General features: G+C 43.9%; 1 protein-coding gene across 2 annotated transcripts in view; it reads right to left on the bottom strand.

The window, feature by feature from the left end:
* LOC124797875 (protein stum) overlaps positions 1 to 27723 on the bottom strand; it is a 145900-nt gene that overhangs the window by 53508 nt on the left and 64669 nt on the right. The window contains exon 4 of one of the 2 annotated variants that reach the window (XM_047260966.1): positions 23330 to 23608. The exons of the other annotated variant lie outside the window; for it this stretch is intronic. Within the exon in view, the coding sequence (XP_047116922.1) occupies positions 23487 to 23608 (122 nt within the window). The 3' untranslated portion in view covers positions 23330 to 23486. Of the gene's footprint in view, positions 1 to 23329; positions 23609 to 27723 lie in introns of those variants that run through there. 2 annotated transcript variants of the gene reach the window in all.

The raw sequence follows: 27723 nt of genomic DNA, 5'->3' as shown, positions 1-27723 counted from the left end.
TTCCATTTTTGTGGCATTGTCTTCTCTTTACAGGTATTCAGTATTTTTTGCACTACTTTCACTCCAGCTTTTATGATTTTTGCTAAATCATTATTTTTTTTTCAGGTAGTGATCCTGTCTAATATCTCAAGTGATATTATACATCTCATCTATCTATTTCTGAAATATTGTCATTTTAATTTTAACTATCTGTGTTTCAGATTCATCTCTTGAATTTTGTCCCAAGATTACTTTAAATGTTTGTAAATTCCTCTCTGTCTTTAGTTGCTGTGCCATTTATCTGATGAAATTTGTTGCCTGCTCCCACATTAGTAGCTTTGAATTTTGGAGAAAGTAAAGGCACCAACAAACACTTTGCATACTTGATGCATTGAATGGTCAATAGACATATGAACAAGACTGAAAATGTTGCTCAGATTCTGAACTAAATCCTTGTTTTCAGAGTTACCAGTGGAGAAAATGTGTGCACCCCCCCCCCCCTCACCCTCCCCAAAATCCCTCTGCGCCCACCTCACTCACACACTCTCTCAGTCTCTCTGTTCTGGCTGATGGATGACTATGTTGTACCAGCACTGTGGCTCATCTTGGATCAAGAGAAGTGGGCAAGGAGAGAAAGGAGGTAGTGTAGGAGGAAGAGAAGGATAGGAAGGAAGAGTGGCTGGTGGCTGGAAAGGAGAGGCAGCAAGTGAACTGGTTAAGAATGTATTGGTGAGCTTTCCATGGCACAGGCAGGGGCTGTTGTGTATGTTGCAAATGGCATGGAGGGGTGGATTAGGAGAGGAAGACAAAACAAAGGGTGAGACTGTGGGGATTGAGGTGTGAGTATAGAAAGAGTGAAATGAGGTATATCAGGGACAGGGGCCAGTGATGATTGAGGCAAGGAGGACTGTGGGATTGAAGAATGTGTTGTAAGGACAATTCTCATCAATGCAGTTCAGAGAACCTGTAATTTTTGGAAAAGGGGAGAGGTGGGAAGCCTGATGGCACAGGTTATGAAGCAACTGTAAGATTTTTTGTTTTCTTTGTATTTGTTTTAAGTTTTTCCTCTTGCCAAATTTCACGATCACTTGAAACTCTAAAATCATTTTGTATTGTCACACTTTGCGTAATTTCTTTGTTGTTTGATAAAATTAGTGAATTTCATGTTTAGTTGGTCCTTGCCAAGACCATTTTTCTTTGTTGTCTTTTTGACGAATGTAGCAAATATGTTATCCTTTTCATCAGTTTCTATTAACATATGATAGTTGTCATTTCTAGTATCACTTATCAATTACTGTACCTTTTCATAAAAATCTTTTCCCTTTCACCAGAAAGAGAGCATGTAAGTGTATATGCACTTAAGGTGTTTTAAATCCATCTGTACAACTTTTGAAAAAGCTTATTTTGTTTACCATACATGTTTTGTGTCCTGTCATAAACATCACTATTACACTTGAAAGTCTGTTTATGTTTCCATGAAAACCACGTATATGTGCTGCAAGTGAAAGTGAATGAAAGGCCACTGCCAAAGGTAGGAATACATGACAAACTTGATTGCTGATGACACTTATGGATGTAAGCTCAAAACAAATGAAAATGTAGTAAGTAATAAATGACAGTCCAATAGATCTACAACCAAATCAAAATATAATAGATATGATCAATAATTCCAGACCATTGCTGATGTTTCAAATCAATAAAACAAAATGTTTGTGGTAAAATAAATACACAATTTTACTAGTTCCGTAGATGGATTTTACGTACTTACAGTAATTATACAGCACTTACACATGCCATGGCCATTCACATGAAACAATTAGTGCATATACTTGAATGAATTCCATAGAATATCTTCCGTTTATTTTTTTAAACAAACGTTACATTCCTTCAACATCTGTAACATTTTTAATTTTCTTGTTTACAATAAAGCCCGTATCTACATTCATTCCCTGTTGTAAGGAAACAATTAGCTGATTATACTCCTGCGTTGTCTTCATTTTTTTTACCACACTTCTGAAAAAATTACTGTTTCCAATTTCATGTTATTTAACTCCTCTTTCAATACTACTAACCTACTGCTTTGCGTGGATCTCAAAGTTCTTCAATTTGTGTTCACTAAATAAAAAGTGGTGATAACAGTTGGGGTTTTAACCTCCATGTTATTATTATAATAGCCATATTTTAGAAGCAGTTGGGTAATCTCCACGGCCTGAAGCCACTGCTCAAGTTTTCTCAGTCTACAACTTTCAGTAGTTTTGTTACAGAGTCAGAATATTTATGTCCCAGTAACTCACATGTGAAAGTAGTGTCTATGGCAGCCGTACTAATTTTACACTAACCTGCCAGGGTCAGGCGAGACTGCTGGGACACATGAACAGTGCTGAACCTCAGCAGAACTGTGTTCACAGTAGTCCCAGCTCTGGCCTGAGTGCTTCTAATCTCTGAGCTTATGATCAAAACAACCTTTTCGCGTGCATTCTAGGTGTCAGTAGGAAACTCCTGTTGATAAGTCATTTACTTGTTACTCAGTGTTTGTGTCCCTCATGATACATTCAGTCCAGAGGCTGGAGGACTTTTGCTTCCCACATTGCCTGCAGTTAATGAGCAGCCCATACACATTTGTTGCCCATAAAGTGATTCATCAAGATTATTTCTTCATGAATATTATTATCTGCGACACATGAATGACTGGATTAGGTGTTGAGATCTATAGTGGAATCTGCAAATAAGATCTATGGTAGTGTCTCAGTGTTGTTACAGCAATGTAGATGATTATTGTTTTTGGCTGCAGCCATGAATGCTATGCAGCTGAAAAGTAGCAACAGCACTGGTAGCTGCCAGAGATCTTTTTATGCCTACTCAACTATAACATAGTCATTTGGCTTTCTCCTCACTATAATGTAATTAAGTGCCCTCCTCTCTGCTCTTAGTAGAGTCACCATTGGAAATAAATTTATATGTTTATCACTGCTAGTGCAGCTATTGTTGAAATACTTACTGAAGACAGAGTTAGCTTGCAGAATGTTTGTGGTAGGTACTGGTTATTAAGTTTTATTTTCAAAATTTTGAGTACATTTTATCCACCATAGCTCTACAAGATAGAGACAGTTATATAAATTGTGTTACTAGTTACTTTCAGAAATTTTTCAAAAGTTAGAATGAAAATGAAGGGTAAATTTACAACCACCTGAAACAAAAAGGGGATGTATTGGAATAGACAGCATAATACAAAATACAAAAACTACAGAACATCTGGAGAAAGCACCCCAGCAACAGAATTGTGAAAACTTTGTTGTGCAAATAAGAAACATCTTTCAAAACTTAATTTTAAAAATGTTTGTCCAAAGGCAAAGACCATAGAACTGAAAATTTGTGGTAACTCATCTATTCTACGAAATGGGAACCAAAGCAGATACAAAACAGTTACTGGGGAATCTACGTCTCCGATCTTCTCGAACAACACTACACTATTGTGAAATATTAAAGCTGACTGTAAGATGAAGTAAATGTAAATGGTGAGAAAATATCAAAGAGGGTGGTTAACTCTGCTCTTGACCTCAATTTGGCAGTGATCATTAAGTCGGGTGAACAGATGGTTGATGCTCATGCCCATATAAAATGCTGTGCAGAAATTGCAGCAGAGCTGGTATGGCCGCTTTAATAGGCAGCCCTGCCTGTGATGGGATAGTATAATCATGTAACAGGATTGGAGTAGGATGTATTGGACGGGTGTATTGTTCAGATCTCACTTATGAGTCTTAAGCCATCGGCACATGGACCGTGCATCCGAAAGTTGAGTATTGAGCGTGCCGAGTTTCTGATGTCGTAGTGTGGAATAGCACATTCAGGAGTTTCTCCGAACATGCAGAGCAATATCTAGCATGTCAGATATTCCGAATGTGCATCTGAGGGTTGACCAATCAAATGACACAACGCCACCTACGTCACATGCCTGCCGTCTTCCTTCGGCACAGAACTGTGAGGTGCCATATTGGCATTCAGTATAAGCCTATACATATATGTGCCATTTTTGAGCACTGGCAGATTGAGAATCCATGAAAACCTGTTGTTCACTGTGTGATTCGTTGCAATAAAATAATGAGAAAGTTCATATTTGTGGCAAAAGAATTATTGTAAGTTGTGTATTATGAGAGTATGCCATTTGAAGGCATGTCACTTGAGGATCCACCAAAAACAAATTGTGCTTGGTACAATTTGTTATAGTTAAATTTCATTTAGTAACATAATTATGACTAAAGCTTTTATCAAGTGGCAACATGTTAGGATCAACCGTAAACGAACTGTCGTCTGTTCACCATAGAGAGTAGTGTTAATGATTCACAGTGAGATGCGTGATAGGGTGGTGGTTCGTTGTCTTGCCTCATTTAAATATTTTTTTCCTAACATTCGCGTTTTTAATATGTTCTGATGCTTTATTATTAGTTTAATGTAAGCATATACTACAATATTTGCTGTTATGTAAATATAAGTTTACCTTTCTTTGAGGAGTGAGTTTGTTCTATTGGCTTAATCTACAGGACAGCTTGTGCGCTACTTGTTTAAAGATATTTTATTCTTTTTTCTGTTAGGTTTCGTAATTCACATGTTGTAAAGATTCTGCTACTGGGTAGGAACAATGATCAAGTAAGAATGACCTTAGGTTTGTACTAAAATGTGTGAATGGCAAAATAATGTTTATCTTATGTGGAGAACTATTGCAAATTTGTGTCGCACTGTTTGTAATGGAACTTTTATAATCTTTTGTCCTTATTGATTGACCATGGTACTTTCCTTTTTGTCTTGGAACATGTACATGGATATTGAAGTTTTTATTTGTGTATATTACATATAGATAACGTGACTAGGATATGGACAATGGAGGAAATGTGCGTTTTAATAGAGCTAACATGGGAATTTTAGGTGCACATGTTGAGTAAACAGTGTGATTTATGAACTAAAAATGTCCCACAACTGCTGCTGGAGTATGTTGCAATTGTGTATACCATGTTGGAGCCCACTTACCATGTGCACAAGTCACATCGTTGCTGAGCGTTCAGCAGCACGTTGAACTTGGCATGCTCAACATTGACATTCAACACCATGGCCTGTGTGCCAACAGCTTTATACAGGGATATGACAGTGGAGTTGGTATGGCATAATGATGGGTCAGGTTATTGCATAGATTGGGTGGATGGTGAAACACCATGTTGAGAGATGTGGGAGGGAGTGTGGATAGGATGTTCCTTATTTCTAGGGACAATGATAAGTAGTCAAAGTCTCGGTGAAGGACATGTTTCAGTTATTTCAATATGGGATGATACTGGGCACTGAGGGGGTGCTTCTTTTCAGCTGCTTTCTAGTGATGGTGGGAGGACTGAGGTACGAGAGGATGTGGTATGGGAAATCTGTGTGTGACTAGGTTTGGGGGATAGTGGCTTTGAAGGTCTTAGACATTCGGTACACTGGACAAGGAAATATTTGTCACGGCAGATACGCCATCGACGGGTAGCCAGACTTTATGGAAGTGATTTTTTGCTGTGGAGGGATGACAGCTATTGAAATGCAAGTACTATTAGTGGTTAGTGGGCTTGATGTGGACAGAGATGTGGATGGAGCCATCAGAGAGATGGGTCTCTAAGCTGCTGTGGAACAGGTGAAACAAAGGAAGAGAGATGTTGAGACTATGGAGGAATGAGGATAGAGTTCTTGGTCCTGGGACCAAATGATGAAGGCATCATCAATGGAGCTTAACTAGACAAGATAATTGGGTGGCTATGAAGTTTTCCTCTGTATTAGCATAGGAGGGTGCCTCATGGGTGCCTTTGGCTGTGCCCCCAAAGGAGTGGTTGTAATGTGTGAGGATGCGATTAGTGGGATGTATAAGGAATGGGGAGGTGAGTTTGGAGTCTGGAAAGGCATTGGGAGAAGTAGTCTTCAGTTGTGGCAAGGCCATGCTCAGGAACATATTGGTGTGTAGGGAGGTGGTCTCAACAGAGATGAGTTGGGTCCAATTGGTTAAGGGAGTGGGGATGACTGAGAGTTTGTGAAGGAACTGATTCGTCTCTTTGATGTGGGCAATGGGCTGTAGGTCATCTGGAATGGGATTATCGTGGCAGCATTTCTAGGTGGAGGAGTCAGACATTTGGCAGATACCTTCTGTCAGATAATTGCTATGATTCATCACAGCAGTGATGAAGCCATTGTGAGCAGAATGTTGATTGAATCAGTGTCTGTTTTGAGGTAACAGGCAGCTGTTCTTTCTTCCATTGAGAGGTTTGTGTTCCTGAGAAGAGATGTGGGGAAGGAGAGAGAGGCAAGGAATTCCTGGAAGGTAACCAGGGGTGGTAAGGTGTTAAAGAGGGAGGGTCACAGTTGAATGGTGGCATGAACTGAGACCGTCAAGGTTGATTGCTGAATTAGGTTTGCTTAGGTTTGAGGGATTGGCAACAGAGAATTGTTTATAGTGTAGGGCATGAGAGAAGAGTTGGTTTTTGACAAGTGTGACTTTATTGTGGGACTAAACGTGAGGTATTCAGATATGACTAAAACTTCTGTAGGATTGAAGGTCTGGCAGCTAGATTGACAGCAGTGGTTTGTGTTTGTTTAGGTTCTGGGTTTTGTGGGTTATTGGGAGAGAGTTTTGGTGAATGTGGCAGATGGAAAAAGTCAGCAAGGCAGGGTCTGGCCATTATGAGGAGTTGACGAGGGAGTTTCCTGGGGTTAGGATAGGTGTCAGTGCGAAGTGTTGCTCTGACATGGCATGAGATATCCATAAATTTGAGAACTTATGAAACTGACGTGTGAAGTATCCTCCAAGTAATGGAGGGCAAGAGTTTCAGTTTTGGAGATACACTGTAAACTGTTCTGTGCAACCACAACTAACTACACTTAGTTGTGGTTGTACAGAACAGTATCTTGCACAGGGATCAGGGCTGCATATGTCCTGGAGATTTATTTCCCTAGTTTTCAGGTTAGTGAGGGGTAGATGGTAGATTTTCATGCATGCTCTTTGGGAAGCTGTTGGCACATGGAATGTCACACTGGACATATTGGGGGCCGGGGGAGCTAGGGAGAGGTGGTATAAGTTGGTCACCCTGACGTCCCCAGGTGGTCTGCTCATCAGTGCACCTGATGAGAGCATTATTGTTGTGTGCTGACATATTGTGGCCATTGAGTACAGGAAACTGCTAGTACACCCATGGTGTGTCATATTGACAAATACATTAGGAAAAGCAAAAGAACTACATTATTCTTGTGACTGTTCCTGTTTGCCTTTATGTTACAGCATAGTATAAAAAACTCTCCTTTCATTTGCATTGTATCTTCTTCAGTTTTTATTGCCCTTATGATTATATCATTTTTTGTACCTGTTTTTACTTTTTGTGTATGTCGTATAGTTTTATCTACTTTTTGTGCCAATATTTTAGGAATAAATCATTCATTCACAAATTTGTTACCCATGTTTCCTTACCATCAGATGAAATACAGTTAGTCCTTAATAAATCTTTGTAGATATTTAGTGTGGTCTGCTTGCTGATCATAAGCATACCATACAATGTTCTGAATGGTGCACTGCATTGTCCACCTGGGGTAAACTGGGTGAGCTGGCACAGTGGTTAAGGCACTGGATTTATTGGGCAGCTACCTCCCCCATTTTAATGCGCACCATGCCCTTTCAGGTTCTCTCAGGACCTGTCAGAGAGGTGCCCTCTTGGCTGACCTTCATAACCAACTTAATCTCTTCTGCTTAACACTGGAGCACCCACTTTCCTTTTTGACTCCTCGCACACCTCTTCCCATTTGGACCTATCCTTCTGCATTGCCCAGCTTGCCCATCATCTTGAGTGGTCCGTTCTCTCTGACACCTACTCGAGTTACTATTTCCTGTGTGCTATCCATTTGCTGACTCCTATCCCATCCGCGTGCACTCCCAAATGGCAGCTTACTCAGGATGACTGGCAGCTTTACTCCTCCCTTGCGACCTTCGAAGAACAAGATTTCTCCAGTTGTGATGACCAGGTGAAATATCTCACAAATGTTATCCTTACAGCTGTAGAATGTTTCATTCCTCACACTTCCTCTTAACCACATCACTATGTCATGTCCAAGTCCCTTGGTGGACTGAGGCATGCTGTGACAAAATTTGCGCATGGAGACATGCTCTCTGCATTTTTAACTGTCATTCTACGATGGCAAACTGCATTCATTCCAAACAGATGCATGCAAAGTGTTGTTGCATTCTTCGGGATAGCAAAAGAGCTAGCTGGATTTCATTCACTTGTTATTTTAACAATTCCACCCCTTCCTCTGTTGTGTGGGTCAACCTTCAGTGGCTCTCTGGGACCAAGATCCATTCCCCAATTTCCGCCCTGACAGTAGCAGACAATGTCATTGTGGACCCTATTGCTATCTCCAACACCTTGGGCCGCCATTTTACAGAAGTTTCGAGCCCTTCCCACTATCACCCTGCCTTCCTCCATCGGAAACGAGCAGAGGCGGCTCAGGCGATACCCTTCTCTTCTCCAAATCGTGAGTGCTACAGTGCCGCCTTTAATATAAGGGGGCAAGCACTTTCTGCTTAACACGTACAACTGCATCTGAGCAGGGGGCACATTTCCCGGACACTGGCGTGAAGCCACCGTCATACCCATACCTAAACGGCTCGAGTCTCACAATTTATTGACGGACACACAGTGTGGAGCCCCCAGGGGCTCAGCATTCATTTCCTGGGTACGGGCTTGGTGACCCCGGGGTTCCTGAGCTGGGGACTGGTAAGCGCCATCAGTCCCCTGTCACCGTAAGCTCTGAGCATACTTCAGCGACCACCGTGCGGCACGGCGGTGGAATGTTGTGTGTCTCAGGGAATGGGTATCTTGGCTTGACCGCCTGGATCGCGAGGATGGAGTAAACCTCTATAAACAACTCCTCAATCTCAAGGTGTGCTGCACGCTGATGAGACGCATGGCTTTTGAGGTGGAACAGTCATTAGCCGGCAACCTCTGGGGAACCCGCCGCACCTCAGTTGTATAAGGCTTACCTAGGCATGCGGGGCTCTGTCTAGATGGACTCCTAGTTCCCTAGCTGCTCGTGGGACCGAGATGGAACCCTCGAACTTTTCTTCTTCTCCTCCCAGCGGCAAGGGTGGGCCGCTGGTAGGTTCTAACACCCAGTCTAACAATAGGGCTCGTGTAGTCAGTCCTCCTGATTCAGGTAGTAGTAACAGAATGCATGCTGCTTCGCAGAATGTGTTTCTTATAATTAAAAGAAAAGATGGGAGTTTCGAAAAAGAAGGGCTTAGAAGGTATTGCTGGCACATTAAAAGCTGTAAAGCACTTGCGAAATGGCACCTTGTTGGTTGAAACATCTAGCTTCCAGCAAGTCCAGAACCTTTAGAAGGCACAATTTCTTGGGGAGTTTGCGATAGAGACTGAATTTCACACCACCTTGAACTACAGCAAGGGTGTTGTGACTTGCAGAGATCTCGTTGACATTCCCCAAGACGAACTGAAGGCTGAATGGTCCCGGGAAGGAATTGTCGACGTGCAACACGTTATGAAATGGGTGGTTGGTGCTCTCATGAAATCAGACTCATTTATCCCTACGTTTAACAGCACCAAATTGCCCGAGCGTGTGAAGGCAGGTTTCCTACGTCTCAGTGTACGGCCTTATTACCCCAACCCGATGCGGTGTTTCAAATGCCAACACTTTGGACACACTACTCTCGGCTGTAAAGGGGAAGCCACTTGCGGGAAATGTGGTAAAGCTGCCCATGAGGGAGTTGGTTGCTCCTCTCCTCCCAAGTGTGTCAACTACTCTGGGGATCACCCTGTGTGGAATAGGGAATGTAGAGTTTTCCTTGAGGAACAGAAGATCCAGGAACTTAAAACCACCAAACGCATCTCATACGGTGAGGCAAAGAAAATTTACAAGTCCCTGCAGCCGCCCACGTTCACTGCTTCCCTTTCTTCCGTTCTGAAACAGCCAGTCTTGAAAACTGATGCCGCTACACAAACGGAGGTTGCTACTGTCAGCACTAGCACCTGCGTTTGTCAATGTACGTGTGCTGCTGCCGTTCCTGTGAAGCCTGCTGCTCCCCCCGGCCTTCTGACCAGGCCGTGGTAGCTGACATCATGGAACTTCCTGTCCCTTCCTGGGTCCAGTCGTGTGCACTGCCCAGCGCTGCTACACACCCTACTGCTTCTGAGGTTTTGGCTCCAATGCCACCTCAGGCCAGAAAATCGAAGCCAAAGCCAAAGGTGAAGACTCGCCCGCTACAGGAGACTGAAGTTATACAGTCTGCTGATGTTGATGTCATTCTCTCTGATGTCTCTCTCGACTCCTCTTCAGAGGCGATGGAGGTTGATGTCAGACTGGGTCAATCATCTCGCCCCAAAACTGAGCCTCCACCTGTTGTGGGCTCTCCTCCCCAACAGAAAGTGAGAATGAAGGTCCTCCCACCCTGATAGATGGCTCCCATTATACAGTGGAACATGAATGGATTCCGGGCACATGTGGAGGAACTGAACCTCCTAGCACGGCAACGCCCCCTGTGCTTGTGTTGACAGGAAACACATTTAAAACCATCTGATGTTCCTGTACTAAGGGGCTATACGTTGTATCGCAAAGATGACCTGACTGGGCTCTCCTCCCCAACAGAAAGTGAGAATGAAGGTCCTCCCACCCTGATAGTTGGCTCCCATTATACAGTGGAACATGAATGGATTCCGGGCACATGTGGAGGAACTGAACCTCCTAGCACGGCAACGCCCCCTGTGCTTGTGTTGACAGGAAACACATTTAAAACCATCTGATGTTCCTGTACTAAGGGGCTATACGTTGTATCGCAAAGATGACCTGACTGGAGAAAGAGCCAAAGGCGGAGTCGCCATGTTTGTCAATAATGACCACCACTCCTCTGCTCTCCACCTGGATGCTGACCTGCAAGCAGTTGCAGTTGAAATTCATTCACGTCGGAGACTTACCGTTTGATCCCTTTATTTCCCCCACTGGATGCAATGACCTTGGATGCTCTCGCAGATCTTATCGACCAACTTTCCCGCGCATTTCTCCTCCTGGGAGACTTCAATGCCCATCATGTCCTGTGGGGCTCCGCTTCTCTTTGCACTCGAGGTCGAATTTTGGAGAGCCTCCTAACGTCTCAAGTGTTGTGCATCCTCAACACAGGGACTCCGACTCATTTCTCTACTGCTACTGGATCATTCTCAGCCATTGACCTATCTTTCTGCTCTCCAACCTTCATCGACTCTGTTCACTGGGAGGTCATTGACGACCTTCATTCCAGCAATCACTTCCCCATCCGCATTCATCTCCTGGATGATGTATTGCTGGAGCAGAGGCCGCCATCGTGGATGATTGGCAGGGCTAACTGGCCACTGTTCACTAGGTTGGCCGTCTTTGAACGCCACAACATCGTACAGGAATGGGTGGATCACATCACACTTGTGATCTGTCATGCTGCTGACCTGTCCATACTACAGTCTTCTGGCCCTCTTAAGCGGCGCCTTGTGCCTTGGTGGACAGAAGAGTGCCGTTCAACCATCCGGGACAGGCGTACGGATCTTCGACGATTTAAATGCCACCCAATAGTGGTCAATCTTACCGCCTATCGAATCGCGAGAGCCAGGGCACGCCGTGTCATTAAAGAGAGCAAGAAAAGGTCATGGCAGGAGTTCCTGGACTCCATCAACCATTCCACTTGTTCCACAAAAGTATGGGAAGCCATCCAGAGGATTTCCGGTAAACACAGCCGTTTACCAATAGCTGCAGTCCTGAACCAGGGATGCCTCCAAACGACACCCAGAGCCATTGCTCAGACGCTGGCAGAGCATTTTGCACAATGTACTGCCACTGCAACCCAGGATCCAGCGTTACGTCGCTACCGTGCGACTGTCGAAAGAGCGAACTTGGACTTCCGGTCGAACAGTTCTGAGGCCTACAACTCCCCTTTCTCCATGTGGGAACTTGAATCGGCACTTCCTGAGACTTCTGACACTGCACCAGGTTACGACCGCATGCGGTACTCCATGATTCGACATCTGCCAGCGGCGTCAAAGGAAATCCTCCTCGAATGTTTTAATCTCATATGGCAGACAGGAATGTTCCCCACCTCCTCGTGGAGGGAGGCAATCCTCATCCCTCTCCTCAAACCAGGAAAGGACCGCACATGTCCCAGTAATTATCGTAGTATCGCCTTGACAAGCTGTGTCGGCAAGACCCTGGAACGGATGGTTAACCGTCGTCTGGTCTTGCTGTTAGAGACCAGACAGCTCCTTAGCCGCTTTCAGTGTGGCTTCCGAAAATTTCGGTCCACGGTCGACAACCTGACCCTCCTAGATGCGGCTATTCAGCAGGCTTTCCTCCGTCAGCATCACTGTATCGGTATCTTCTTTGATATCAGTAAGACATATGATACTACTTGGAGACACTGTATTCTTGCTCAACTGCATCAATGGGGCTTTCGTTGCCGCCTCCCCATTTTCATTAGGTCTTTCCTGTCTCAGCGGTTTTTTCGGACCCGAGTTGGCAACACACTGTCTGATCTCTTTGAGTAAGAGAATGGTGTCCCCCAGGGCAGTGTTTTAAGCGTTACCCTCTTTGCCATAGCCATCAACAGTATAACGCCTACAGTGAGGAGTCCAGTACAGTGCTCCTTGTTTGTGGACGACTTTGCTGTTTTCTGTTCCTCCTCCAGTGTTGCAACCGTAAGCTGTCAGTTGCAGCTAACAGTGCGGGGGTTAGAGGAGTGGGCTGCAAAGACGGGTTTTCGGTTTTCTGCCGATAAGTGTGTTTGTGTTCATATTAATCATTCTCGTCGTCTTTTTACTTTGCCTGCCTTGCATATGGGGGATACTGTCCTACATTTTAGAGAAACAGTGCGGTTTCTGGGCCTAATTTTTGACTCCAGATTGTCATGGCTGCCACACCTACGTGACTTGAAAGCCAGAACCCTGAAGGCACTGAACATCCTCAAGTGCCTCAGTCACAGGTCTTGGGGAGCGGACAGGGCGCGTCTCCTTCAGTTTTACCGAGCTTTTGTGCGTTCACGGCTGGACTATGGGTACACAGTGTATGGGTCAGCAAGGCCGTCTTATTTGCAGATCCTTGACGCTGTTCACCATGCTGGGATTCGACTGGCCACGGGTGCGTATCGGACCAGTCCCGTACCCAGCCTCTGTGCTGAGGCTGGCGAACCGCCACTTACCATCCAGCTGCAGCTCCTGCTGGTGCGCCAGGCTTGTAAGTTTCTTGCAGCTCCCAGCTCGCCTGCTCACCATCTTGTTGCCCATCCACCTCTGGACCGCCTTTTTTCCCGCCGTCCACGGGCTACGTTGCCGTTTGGGATCCGTGTGCAACGTGTGCTAGAGTCCCTCGGTGTGGAGTCTGTACAACCCCAAATCCAGGGTTTTAACCGCCTGCCACCCTGGTTACTGAAGAGGCCTGGTGTGATTTTAGATTTATTGCAGTACAAGAGAGATTGCACTCTTGCCATCGTTTTTAATGCAGCATTTTCTGCCATTTTATCTGAGCACCACGACTATGTAGCTGTTTTTACGGATGGGTCGAAACAAGGGGATTCCATTGGTTGCTCAGTTGTTTCTCCGGATCGTGTCCTTAAGGTCCGACTGCCTCAGACTTTTACTGTCTTTGATGCAGAATTGTCTGCGATCTTGCGGGCACTGGAGCAGATGAGACATTCTTCCTCTCCTAAATTTCTTGTCTGTTCCGATTCACTCAGTGCCCTTCACTCATTGCAACGTTTGTATCCGGCAGACAAAATAGTCCAGACCATCCAGGATGCCCTCCTCCGACTACAGCGACTGGGGAAGGTTGTAGCTTTCTGCTGGGTTCCAGGGCATGTCGGCATTACTGGGAATGAAAGGGCAGATCTCGCAGCCAAGGAGGCGTGTCTCGATCCACAAGTATCTCAATGTGCTATCCCCCTGCACGCACACACCTCGCTGTTGAGCTCACGAGTCATGCGTCGGTGGGAGGATGAGTGGCTGGAAGTGACTGACAATAAGTTCCATATCGTCAAGCCCACAACGCGTGTGTAGTGTACTTCCTTTCAGCCCCATCAACGGGACGAGGTTCTCCTCACTCGGCTTCGAATAGGCCACAGCCCTATGATGCATGGCTTCCTGCTCCGGCGAGAGCACCCTCCAATGTGTGGTGCTTGCGGCGTCCAGGTCACTGTGTGCCACGTTTTATTGGATTGCGTTTTATTTTCTGACCAGCAGGCCGCGGCTGACATGCCAGCGGACCTGCCATCTCTTTTAGGCAACACTCGGATGAATGTGGTTAAAGTTTTAAAGTTCTGTGCCATGTCTAATGTTTTTATGAAGATTTTAGGGAGAAGATTTTAATTTGCTCACTGTGTGACAAGTTCGCCCATATTTTATGTAATTGGCCAGCCAATGACAATTTCCTGTGGCATTCTTGTTGCTATGTTTTCCCTTTCCTTCGGTTTTACTTTCTTATGTAGCATTTTCCTTCTTTTACTACTTTCTTTGACTGTGTGCTTCAGTTTTATTAGGTCTGTCCACATTCGTTCCTTTTAATGTGTGTCAGGGCGCTGATGACCTCGATGTTGAGCGCCCATAAGCCCCAACGCACACACACAGTGTGGATTTCGAGCGTGGCGTTCTGCAGTTGACCATCTTGTTACTTTGTCATCCCAGACTGTGGCTGTGTTTTTCGATTTGGAGAAGGCCTGTGACACCTGCTGGACAACTAGTATCCTCCGTACTCTTTCCGTGTGGGGCTCCCGAGGCTGCCTGCACTGTTTCCTTCAGGCATTTTAAAAGACTGAATTTTCAAGGTGCGTGTGAGTTTTGCCTTGTTGGAAACCTTTATCAAGGAAAACAGTGTGCCTCAGGGTTCCGTTCTGAGCATCGTCCTCTTTGCTATCACCATTAATCCTACAATGGCCTGTCTCCCGCCAGGAATCTCCGGCTCCCTTTTTCTTGACGATTTTGCTGTCTATTACAGTTCTCCATGGACTGTCTCATTGAGCAGCATCTCCATTAATGTCTTCATTATCTTTACTCCTGAAGCATTGTCAGTGACTTTCATTTTTCCACTGACAGAACCGTCCATATGAATTTCTGGCGACGCAATTGGTTTCTCCCACCATTTTTACATCTTGGGCCTGACACCCTTCCATTCATTGAAACTACTAAATTCGTGGGGCTCATGATCAATAGGAAACTCTCTGGGTCCTCCTGTGTGTCTTACATAGCAGCCCGCTGTACATGGTTCCTATGTGTCCTCAATGGTACTTCCTGGGGTGCCGATCGAATCACCCTTTTCCATTTATACCGGTCCCTTGTTCGTTTGAAACTTGACTATGGGTGCTTTGTTTACACGTCTCCACGTTGTAGTGCCCCGAGAATTTTACGAGAGTCTGGAGACACTTGTGTTCCAGCCGTTTCGAACGCGCGTTATTTTAAAGCAGGGCATAAGGGTGAGCATGGGATACTGCACCCATTTATTGTTTGTGCAGGCGAAACTGGAAGGGAGAAAATTCGTCGGCGCTGGCTAGTGTTAAGCGCGACCTGCCAAGAATAAATACATATGGCCCGGAAGCTCCATGGCAGGCTGCAAGTAGTAATGTAGCTTTGTATTGTCGAAAAACAAATGGAGTGACTCGAGATAGTGACTGTTTATTAGACGTTGGACTGCTGTTGAGAGTACGTGGACTGGACGTAGATAGTCAGCCACGATAAAAGCTTATGTATTAATTGTGTTAAAAATGTGTAATTAACTGATCTTGGGTGCCCGGTAATGTGTGGGCTTCCGTCATAAAGTTTAATTGTTTTTGTGTACAAAGTGGAAATAAATATGTTCGGGTGCATTGCATGATATTCCAAGAGTAGCGTGTTTTTTAGATAAGAAGAGAGAGAGAGAGAGAGAGAGAGAGAGAGAGAGAGAGAGTGGAAATTTCCCCTTCCTAGTAGTGAAATCTTCAGAGAAGCGTCCGGTGCTAGCAGAAGACATCGGCGCTGCAAGAAAGCAGAACTAGTATTCTTCAACAAGGAAGTCCACGAAAACGCTTAACATTACACCGGGCCGCCGCAGAAACGTGGCGACCGTAAGGAAAGGAACTGAGAAAGAAGGGGAAATATTAAAGAAGTTACAAGAAAAAGAAAAAAAAAACAGTTTGGAGTTGCCATAGCAACCGATAACACCGAGGCTGAGGTGTGATTCCACGATACTTATCCAGAAATGTCGTGTTGATAAATGGTGAAATGATTAAGGGAATCAAGAAAATCGCACAACGCTGCAGTTAGTCTCAAGTCACCGACGCCGCCGTCTTCAAACGGCAACACTGTCGCACACCAGCGCTGCCGCCGATGCCACCGTACACCAACGCCACCGCCGCCGTCTACAAACGCTGACGCCGCCGTACACCGGTGCCGACGCCGCCTTCTACCGACGCCGAGTGAGCTACTACTGACCTTTGATTGCTTTTGAAGTGTGGGGTGTTGTGGAAATAAGCGAGTGTACTTTTAATGATAACTATATTAAAGGCAAAACAAATCACAATGGAAAAAGAACCTCAATCCGATGAGTCTGTTGGGGCTATGGGAATTGAAAAACAGGGGCTGGACTTAGATGAATTAATGAGGTTTATCAAAGCGCAGTTTGAATCACAGAACACAAAACAGGACGAACTGAAGGCAGAATTAAACTCCAAGTTAGATTTGCAAAATACAAAACTAGAGGCTCAAGTTAATATCCTAAACAATCAGATGCAAGAGTGGAAAAAGGAATTGAAAAAAGAATTGTCCGATTCTCTGAGTGAACGGACAAATATTTTATTGAAGGATTTAGAACAAAGAAATGAAGCTAAACTGAACGAGTTAGTTCAAAAATTAGAATATGATGTAAACTGTAAATGTAGTAATTTGGAAACACAATTTAACAAAAATACGACTCTTTGAAAAATGGATGTAATGTTACATTTGATGTGGTCGAACAAGAATTAACTACGCTAAAAACCAATGTCCAGGAACAAGATAAGTTGCTCCCCCTAGTACAGGCGCAAATTTCAGGGGTCAAATCACAGGTAGAAACCGTAGAACAGAACTTCAAAGAAAAGTTAACGACTGCAGAGCTTATAAATTTGAATGGTTTAGAAGAACAAATAGGAGAATTAATAGGACGAAAGGTTGAAGAGAAACTAAGTGTTGATATCTCTTCGCCTATAGTAACTTCCGATTTAGATAACACCAAGAAAGACTTAGAAACATTGAGGAAAGAATGCGAGCTTATGTAGGAGAAACTAGAGAAAGGCATAGTTCCCCAAAATATTATATTAAATAAGGACATGATAACTGATTTGCAATGGGGATCAAATTCAGGCTTGTCGAGACAGTTTCCTAAATTGAAACCAGATGGGGAGGTACACCCCACCAATTTCTTAAAACTGTTTAACCAAGTCATACCTAAAAGTTGGGAGGATGCTAAGAAAATAGAGTTTGCGGTAGGTGATTTGGAGGGTGAAGCTTCAGAATGGGGCATAGTAAATATTGAAAACTTCACATCTTGGGAAGATTTTCAGAGAAAGTTTAAGGAAAAATATTGGTCTTCAAGTGCACAAGAGAAGTTGATCTCAGATTTGTGGGATCCTAAATACTATAGTAATGCGTGGGGTACAATGCACAAGTATTTTGACTGGCATTTGACAAGGGCGAAATATTTAGTAGGTCCTGTGATGGGAGAGGAAAAGGGAATGTATAATGTTAAGGATATAAAATGATATGTACAAAACCCCCAGGGACGTTGACGTTCTGTGTCACCGGGCGGAGTGACATCCGCCGGTTCCTGAGTTGAGTTCAGTGTTACTTCCACATTAGTTTTCCTACACCGAACTCCCTTCAAATCTTCGACTATCCTGTAATCTATTTATAGCCCTTAAGCTATCCTGTCATATTAGTATTAAAAGAGACCAATTATGGCTACACGATTATGACTAATTTAGGGAGTCACAATATACAGTAACCTCTAAGCATGAGATAAAACTAACAGGGTAACATTCTAACAAGAGATATAATATGATGGTACTGTTTAGGAAGAATGATACCTAGATGACATAAACTGAACATGTGTATGAAATATAAACTGAAGTGACTAACTGAATAACTATTTGATTATAGTGTATATAATTTCTATTTTTATAGAATGTTTTATATTTTTGGTAAAGTGTGATGTGGTTGGGGAGAGTTTATATCTAATTTTGAAAGGGGTGGATAGCATAGGCACAGACACGACCTACACACCACGCCCTTCATACAACCCTCGCAAACAAGTGTGACTGGTTCTTCATCATTTGCCATTCCATAGGAGTTGCTAAGATCTTTTTTTCAGGGACTTCAAAGGTGACGGTGAGACTGTCCGTTCTGTAGGAGACGCCGAACATCATACCTCCTCCGGCTTCTCACTTAAGTACCGGCGAACTGGGGATCCTGGGGAAGGGGGATGGGATGGATTTCCTGTCTTTGGGGCTGTCTTCTTTCTTTCTTCGATCTTAGCAACCAGTTCTTTTATTTCCTTTCTTGCTTCTCTTAAGAGTACCGACCTATCTTTCCCTCTGTCCACATTCATATACTACTATCACTGAAATCCTTCTCTTTTCTGTGATATCTAAAAATCTTCAACTAAGAACCTTAGTAGGCCACCGAAGAATCAGGACACATGATCACACTTCCACACTCAAACAATTAAATACAAAGACGCAGACAAGTAATACACGGGGAGATGTAACAACCGTCACAGATAAGGGGGGAGATAGTGCTCAGGAAGGGCTCGAGCACATGTGCTAAGTAATTACGGTTGCACATCTCAAAGTGAAATGGTATGGTAAGCTTAAGCTAAAGGAACAAGGAGGGACGAAGTGTATATCCACCTGTCTTCATAACTATAGTAGTACAAAGTAATATGAATGGAGATAAAAAGAAATAGATATTAAGCCAGAGGTATCGAGTCAAACAAGTTTCTGATGAATAATAGGATAGTGCAGACCGAATAGCCCGAAGAAAAGAAATAAACTTACAACCATGGACGAAACACATTTAGTTATTAAGGCTATAAAAGTGAGCTGTAACCAATGAACAAGCGAAGAATTTAAGCAGGTAGGCTGAAGGACTCAGGAGGAGGAAAGGAGAGGTAGATAGAAATTTTAAATAAAATAGTGTGCAAAGGAGTACGAAAGAGGCAAGACTATGAATCATTGTTAGAGAAGATAGGGAGGGCGCATCCGATATAGATGAAATGAGAGAAAGAGAGGCAGGTAGGCAGACCCAGAGGAGGTTGACCTATACTGTGCGGGCAGGGGCACCAAAAAGGGGCTTGCCTGTATCATAGTTTAGTATAAATGGAAGGGGCGTACCTACCCAAGGATGAGGAAGAAGATGTTTTCATAGTATCAACCCTTACATAGATTGGAACCCAAAGGGAAAGGGTGGTATAGTGACCTTAGATTGTAGTGGAAAGTTTCTCCTGGTAAATTTGAATTCTAAAATTTTTTAAATAGAAAAGACGAGTCCAGCGCAAGGAGATAGAAAAAAGAGGAAACCCCCAGTACAACTAATTTTTTTTCAGACCCGGAAAACTGGTGGTTATCATTGCAACAGCTTCTTAAAAAAAAAGTAAAGACTTGACTCAGAATAACGCCTGAACTTTGTAACTGGCTAAGGGGAGGGATTTGTTTTGGCTCAATCCTGGAAGCAAGAGTAGATAAATCTATTGGAAATAGCTAAAACTTATTGTACTATTCGTTTATCATACTACTATGTCTATGAAAGATATTACCAACAGCTTAATGAAATACCGAAGATGGAAGAGAGTTTTTGTACCTAATGTTTTTATGTAGTACAAAGTAACAAGATAAGTGTGAAGAAAAAAATTATTAAAATATATGTTGTGTGCAAAATAACGAGTGTTAGAGCTAAGGGGAGGGATATGTAGTGCCCCCAGAATTTTACGAGAGTCTGGAGACACTTGTGTTCCAGCTGTTTCAAACACGCGTTATTTTACAGCAGGGCATAAGGGTGAGCATGGGATACTGCACCCATTTATTGTTTGTGCAGGTGAAACTGGAAGGGAGAAAATTCGTCGGCGCTGGCAAGTGTTCAGCGCGACCTGCCAAGAATAAATACATACGGCCCGGAAGCTCCGTGGCCGGCTGCAAGGAGTGATGTAGCTTTGTATTGTTGGAAAAACAAATGGGGTGACTCGAGATAGTGACTGTTTATTAGACGTTGAACTGCTGTTGAGAGTACGTGGACTGGACGTAGATAGTCAGCCACGATAAAAGCTTATGTATTAATTGTGTTCAAAAATGTGTAATTAACTGATCTAACTGATCTTGGGTGCCCGGTAATGTGTGGGCTTAAATCATAAAGTTTAGTTGTTTTTGTGTAGCGTATTTTTTTAAATAAGAAGAGAGAGAGAGAGAGCGAGAGAGTGGAAATTTCCCCTTCCTAGCAGTGAAATCTTCGGAGAAGCGTCCGGTGCCAGCAGCAGACATCGGTGCTGCAAGAAAGCAGAACCAGCATTCTTCAACAAGTAAGTCCACGAAAACGCTTAACATTACACCGGGCCCCCCGACATCCATCCCTCTTCCGCCGTCTCAACACTGTCCACCATCGTGGCATCTGTTTGTCCCATTTGATTTCGTTGTACTTTTTATTTTTTTTTTAAATTTTCGTTTATTGTTATGTGGAGTATCAAAGGCATTATTCTTATTTGTCTCCAGCAGATATTCATTAGTAAGATAAAAAAGGCTTTGGTGTGCAGCAGATTGTATAGTAGCAAAACTGTGAGGCTGTTCTCTCAAATTAGACTTGTATTGTTATTGACTACAATTTCAAGATTTACTGAAATGACGAGAAAATTAGATTGAAGTATTAGCTCAATTTGAAATCTGCATCTATTAATGGCATAGTGTAGGTGAGATGTAGTTCAAGTCCCCATTGGGTTTTCTAGTGTCACCATTGTGGATCACTTTCTACTTTTGGCGAAGTAATAACCTTTTAATTTAATTAATAGCTGTCTCCTTCATACTGAACATCCTCTGTGACATATGGAGCTGTAATGTAGACAAATTATTATTTTTTGGTAACCTTGGTTGTGCACTTCTCTATGAAAGCCAATTTTTGGATTGCAGAAGAAAAATCAAGCTTTGCAACTTTCCTAGTAGCAAGAGCTAATATCTATGTGATTACAGCACTTGTATGGCAAATGATGAGAGTACCTATTTAAAGGTAAGAAACAAATGGATTAATTGCAGCAGGACTGCTTAGTGATATTTTGTAACTTTTTACCATAGATGGAAGACTGTAGTGGGCTAAAACTGTACAGGTCGATACATTGAACACCAAGGAGCATAATCTTTAAAAAAATGGAAGTTAATTTTAAAGTGAGTCAGTACAGTGAACTTCCATGAGCTAAACTGATAAGATCAGAATGCACATTCGTGTTAGGTTGCAGAGTGACAAGCTGTTCTGATTCATGTCCACACTAAACCTTACACCTTATTTTCACCCAGTATACAAAATGTTGAAACAACTCACAGAAATACATCTGGGTGGCATATGCACCACCCACCAATGTGTTCATCTGTTGAAATATTGGCAGTTGTCAAAGCCGGCTGCATTCTCGCAAGTTGTTTGAACAAAATTCATTGGATTTGTTACGTGGCTGTGACAGACCTGGAGGCCTCAGTGTTCCTCCATGCATTGTGGAACATGAAAATTCTTGGTTTGCGAGTTATTCTGAACTTGGTTTTACACTGGTGTTTGTGAAACTGCTGTGTACATTATATGTAGAAACGTGCAAACTGATTAATGTGCTGTTTTAAGTGTGCAATCATTAAAAAACTGAACTTTTTACAAAGACATCAGATTCTGAATTAATAAATGTACTGAATAAAATTTCACTGACAAGAGCTATAATACAGTTTTAGGCTTGAGTTTTCTGATGACTTGTTCCGTTAAGATGAGTTGTCATCAACTGAAAGGTTGATCTGAACACTACAGTGCTTTCTAGGCGCGGCCCTACTGGAAATGGTAGGCCATTATCCTCCTCCGATCTTTGAACTGGCTTACGCAGCCAGGTATAGAGCAGTTATAAAGTTTAATATGGGCTGGAAACCACAGCGCAAACTGGAATTTTTCACATTAACAAACATTGCCAAGGGCAAAAAAAAGAGAAACAACGAAAAAAAAATACTTGCTAGGACCAACCAGGAATCAAACCCAAGACCTTTGGATCTGCAGCAGGCATGGTTTAAGAAAATAATAACAGGGTTCCAAATTTAACACCTTCCAAAAAAAGTTTGTGCGCACAGAGTAGGCCTTCAGAGCAGTAGTGTGAGATATATTAGTTTAACGTGCTTTTAGTTCTGAAAAATATTACCGGTATTCAAAAATATTTGTGTCCAGAAAAGATCCCTCATGACAAAAGTGTTGAGATATGTTAGTGTATTCCGCTTTTCATTGAGATAAATTCCTTTCAAAAATGTGTGTGTCTTCAGAAAAGATGTCCCATGACAGTACCTTGAGGAATATCAGTATAAACAGTACTCAGAAACAGTGAGTTTTCACTTTTTCACTCCTGTGTCACTGAAAATCAGAGGCTTTGGCATCACAGTGTATGCCCGATATTTCGCGTCATCTTTTTTTTTTTTTTTTTTTTTTTCTGCTTTCAGTCCCAATGCTTTCTGTTGCCGTTAGTCAGAAATCAATGGTTACCAAAAATCAACAAATTCTTTTTACTTTTAATATCTTATTGAATGAATGGTTTCCATCTACATGGACTGAATTAAGTGACTGGAGCTATAACTTCAAATATATTACAAGCTTAACTTGTTTGATTGAAAGAGATTATTTGAAATCTCCAGATTGATGAGAAGCCTTTTTTATCACGTCTCTGCCACATATTTTGCCACGAGGCCAAGAATGTGACGTTTTTAAGATGATAAATGCTGTGAAAAATGAGTCCTAATAACATCTTAGCAAAAATAATTATCTACATTGAATTATGTAGCAGATTTGTAACGCTTGAAATCACTAGTGTCGTGGAGAGATTTGGTTGGCATGCCGTGACTGGACACTGCATTCTATTAGTACATTCGGCATGTAGGAATAACCCTGCCAGTGAGCAACAAAATGACTTTTGTTATTAACTAATCGTGAGCTAATTACAAAAAAAAAGAGGCGGTGATGGCTATAGATTATTCAAATGTTAGCTTTGTAAGCTTGAAGAAAGACACGACAGAAATGATTTATATGATAAACAGGTTAATTTATTTGCCGACACAATTATTCAAAATGTTTATTAGAGCAATTGCGTACACATATTTTCAAATGAATTTGTGTGGTTACAAAATTTGTCGTTGTGCGTGTTGCTAATTTTATAGTAATTCTGTAGTACAAAAATAATGTCTGGGTGTTTGCGAAGTGACGTGGGGCAGAATCGGGTGGCTAGCGCCGAGCGCGCTCCACGTCGTGGTTCTGACGAGCGGCCGCCGCCGCAGCAGCTGGCGCCACGTTCGCTGCTCCCTGCTCCTCCTGCACCGCCTGAGCCTCTAACCGCCGGTTCTTTCCTGCAACACACACACAGCGATTGATCAGATTCGTACAGGTTAACGAATAAGCATTAAACATACGTCTTCCAGCAAAACCTTTAACCATACACGTGTAGTCTAACGATCGCGCGGGAATTTGTGTTTCGCAGGTGCTATGTTATTCCAGAAAGAGAAAGTCGTAAATATGAGGAGCGGTCGAAAAGTTTCTAGCCCGAGATATTTACCGTAATGTTCGCACAAACACCACCACCTACTTTTATGAAGACTCTGAGTGGGTATGCAAGTCAAATTTCGCGTCTCCATCTTCGTTAGTTTTGTCGCTAGAATGCGTTGTACACCGCAGTTTGCCCCGATACCTCTCCAGGTCCAGACCGAATTCACAACCAGTTTCTTCGCCATCTCTCGGCGCACTGTCAGGGTGACTTATTCGCCCTGTTTAACCGGATCTGGACGGAGGGCGTTTTCCCAACTCGTTGGCAGGATAGCTTTACCATCCCGGTGCTGAAACCTGGTGCAGATCCGCTGGTGGTTGATAGCTATCGCCCTATCAGCCTTACCAACTCCTGGAATGGATGGTGAGTCGACGGCTCATGTGGATCCCGGGGCCTCCTGGCCCAGCAACAGGGGGGCTTCAGTCAGGGCCGCTCAGCGATCGACAATTTAGTCTCCCTAGAGTCGACTATTCGTACAGCTTTTACTCGGCGAGAACATCTAGTTGCTATTTTCTTTGATCTTCGGAAGGCGTACGATACCACCTGGTGCCATCATATCCTTGCTACGCTGCACGAATGGGGCTTACGGGGTCCACTTCCGATTTTTCTACGGAATTTTCTCTCCAATCGCTCCTTTCGGGTTAGAATTGGCACTTATTTTAGCTCTGCTCATATTCAGGAGAACGTTGTCCTGCAGGGCTCGGATCTCAGCGTTCCTCTCTATATGCCGATGACTTTTGTCTTTATTACAGTTCCCCAAGCATCAGTGTCGCTGAACGGCGGCTGCAGGGGGCTATCCGTAAGGCACATTTTTGTGCATCCAGCCATGGTTTTCAGTTCTCAGCCTCTAAGACCCGAGTGGTGCATTTCTGTTGTCATCTAACGGTCCACCTCCATCCAGAGCTCTAGCTTGCCAATGAACTCCTTCGTTTTGAGGGGACGCATCGCTTTCTTGGCATGCTGTTTGATGCTCAACTCACTTGGACACCTCATCTTCGCAAGCTTAAACAATGGTGCTGGCGGCACCTCAACATCGTTCGCTTCCTCAGCCACACCATTTGGGGGCTGCACGAACAACCCTCCTACAGCTCTATAAGGCCTTAATCCAGTCCCGTCTCGATTACGGGAGCGTGGTGTACGACCCACCAGCACCTTCAATGTTGCAGATCCTCGACCCGATTCACCATTGTGGCGTCAGACTGGCGATAGGTGTCTTCCACACTAGTCCGGTGACTAGCCTTCTTGTAGAAGCTGGAATCCCTCCCCTACGATTCCGCTGACAACAATTGCTTGCGTCCTACATCGCCTGCGTCCATGCCTCGGCCGACTACCCAAACCGCAAGCTCCTTTTTCCATCTTCTGAACTCCCCTCCCCACGACGGCGGCCTAGGTCGGGTCTCCCGACTGCGGTACGCGTTCATTCCCTTCTCTTGTCACTCAAGTCCTTTCCCCTTCCTCCATCCTTCCGGCCCTCTTCTTCTGCCCCTCGTTTGTCCCTCAATCGCTTGCAGCTTTGCTTGGATTTGTCCTGCAACTCCAAGTCCTCCGTTCAACCTGCCAGTCTTCGTCAACAATTCATGGCTCTTCTTGCCTCGTTTCGCGATGCAGATGTAGTCTACACTGATGGTTCTGTGGTCGATGGACGCACTGGGTTTGCTTTCATCCACGGCGACTACGTTGAGCAGCGTTCCCTGCCTTGTGGGAGCAGTGTTTTCACTGCAGAGCTGGTTGCTCTTTATCGTGCACTCTCTCATCTTTCCCCCTGCCCTGGGGCGTCATTTGTCTTATGCAGTGACTCCCTGAGTTGATTGCAAGCACTCGACCAGTGTTTTTCTCGGGACTCTTTGGTACGCGGTATTCAAGATGCTGTTTTTGCTCTCGCCAAGTGTGGTCGTTCAGCGACGTTTGTGTGGACCCTGGGCCACATTGGCATATCAGGAAACGAACGTGTCGATCGATTGTCCAAGCAGGCCACCACTTTGCCACCCCTGGAGCTTGGTCTCGTGGAAAGAGACCTCTGGTCAGCCCTAAATTGCAGCTCTGGAGCTCTGAATGGTCTGTCTTGAACACACCAAATAAGCTCCACATGGTAAAGTCATCCACAACCGTATGGAACTCATCCTTGAGGAGCACGTGTAGGGACTAAGTTGTTCTCTGCCGTCTCTGAATTGGACATACGTGGTTGACCTACAGCTGTCTCCTTTGCCATGAGAACTCGCCCAAGTAACGCTGTGATGCAGGGCTGACAGTGGTCCATCTTCTGATGGACTGCCCCCTTTTAGCCTCCTTACGGCAGTCCTTTAATTTACGAGCTGCACTTCCTTTAATTCTAGGTGACGATGCCTCTATAGCTGACTCAGTTTTACATTTTATCCGTGCAGCTGGGTTTTATCACTCACTCTAGTGTGGGCGCTCTCGCATGATTTCTCAGGCTGCACTCACTCCAGCGACTTTTAATTGTGACGTGGATACAAAAATAGTGTCTTTTATGGTAACAAGTTGTGTTGGTACCTCTATCAACGCTTTCCAGCTGGAGGTTCATCGTTTGTAGTTGAGTGGTTGACCTTTTACCTGATCCATCAACCACTATAATCTGTTTTACTCCAGTCAACTATTTGCTCTGCTCCTTTTAAGTATCCTCTATTTTGTGTTATTGCGGTGTTCATTTTGGCTCTGTACCCCTTGGTGTTCCCTCCCTCTGGGTGCAGAGGTTACGCTTTTACTGTATAGGCCTTTTACAAGTATGTCTGTTTGGAACAGGGGACTGATGACCTCGACGTTTAACCCCCATCAAACCCCAAAACTAACCAACCAACACCGCAGTGTAAACAAAATGGCGAATATCGCGAGAATCAAGAATGGTGCTGTGATTGAATATCTTCATTTGAAGGGAATGACGGCCACGGAAATTGCGGAGGCCATGCGGAATACACTTAAGGACAGTGCTCCGTCATATGCAACCGTGAAGAACTGGGTGTCCGACTTCAAACGTGGGAGACTGCGTGTGGAAGATGCGCCAAGGAGCAGAAGGCCTGTTACCGTTGTCACAGACGAAATAGTTACTGCAGTTCACGATACGATTTTGCAGGATCGTCGAACAGTGTTGCAGCACGTTGAAACCACATTTGGAATATCCCATAGGCGCCCTCTTGACATTGTTGTGGATATTTTTGGAATGCAGAAAGTTTCACCTCAGTGGGTCCCGAAAGACTTGAACGCAGATAGGAGATGAGAGTGTGCGCAGTGCTGTGAAGAAATCGTCCACCAATTTCAAGCAATTTGGGATGCAGAAGGGGTAATTATGGTGGATTACTTTCAAAAGGGCGTAACTATCAACGAATCTTACTATTGCACCCTTCTGCACCATTTGAGAGAAGAGATAATGAAAAAAAGTACAGGAAATTGGCGCGCAGCTTTCTTTTGCATCAGGACAACGCACCGGCACATAAAGGTCTCGCAACACTGGAAACTGCGTGACTGTGGGTTCGAATCGTTACGTCATCCGCCATATTCTCTAGATTTGCCTCTAACGGACTATTCTTTTTTCCCAAACCTAAGAAAAGACGTTCTTTGGAACGACGATTTGACAATGATGATGCAGTGATTGATGCTGTGAACGCTTTGTTGGAATCGAAATCGAAGACCTTTTATTTGATTGGTTTGCAGAAGTTATCTGAGCGTGCCCACAAGTGCATTAGTGTACACAGGCAATATTTTGAAAAATAAATTGGTATTATGAAATTTTCCTCCCCCCATGAACCATAGACCTTGCCGTTGGTGGGGAGGCTTGCGTGCCTCAGCGATACAGATGGCCGTACCGTAGGTGCAACCACAACGGAGGGGTATCTGTTGAGAGGCCAGACAAACATGTGGTTCCTGAAGAGGGGCAGCAGCCTTTTCAGTAGTTGCAGTCTGGATGAT

This window comes from Schistocerca piceifrons, chromosome 5 (assembly GCF_021461385.2).
Source record: "Schistocerca piceifrons isolate TAMUIC-IGC-003096 chromosome 5, iqSchPice1.1, whole genome shotgun sequence".
Lineage (NCBI taxonomy): Eukaryota > Metazoa > Arthropoda > Insecta > Orthoptera > Acrididae > Schistocerca > Schistocerca piceifrons.
This window is presented reverse-complemented; position numbering and strand designations above follow the sequence as displayed.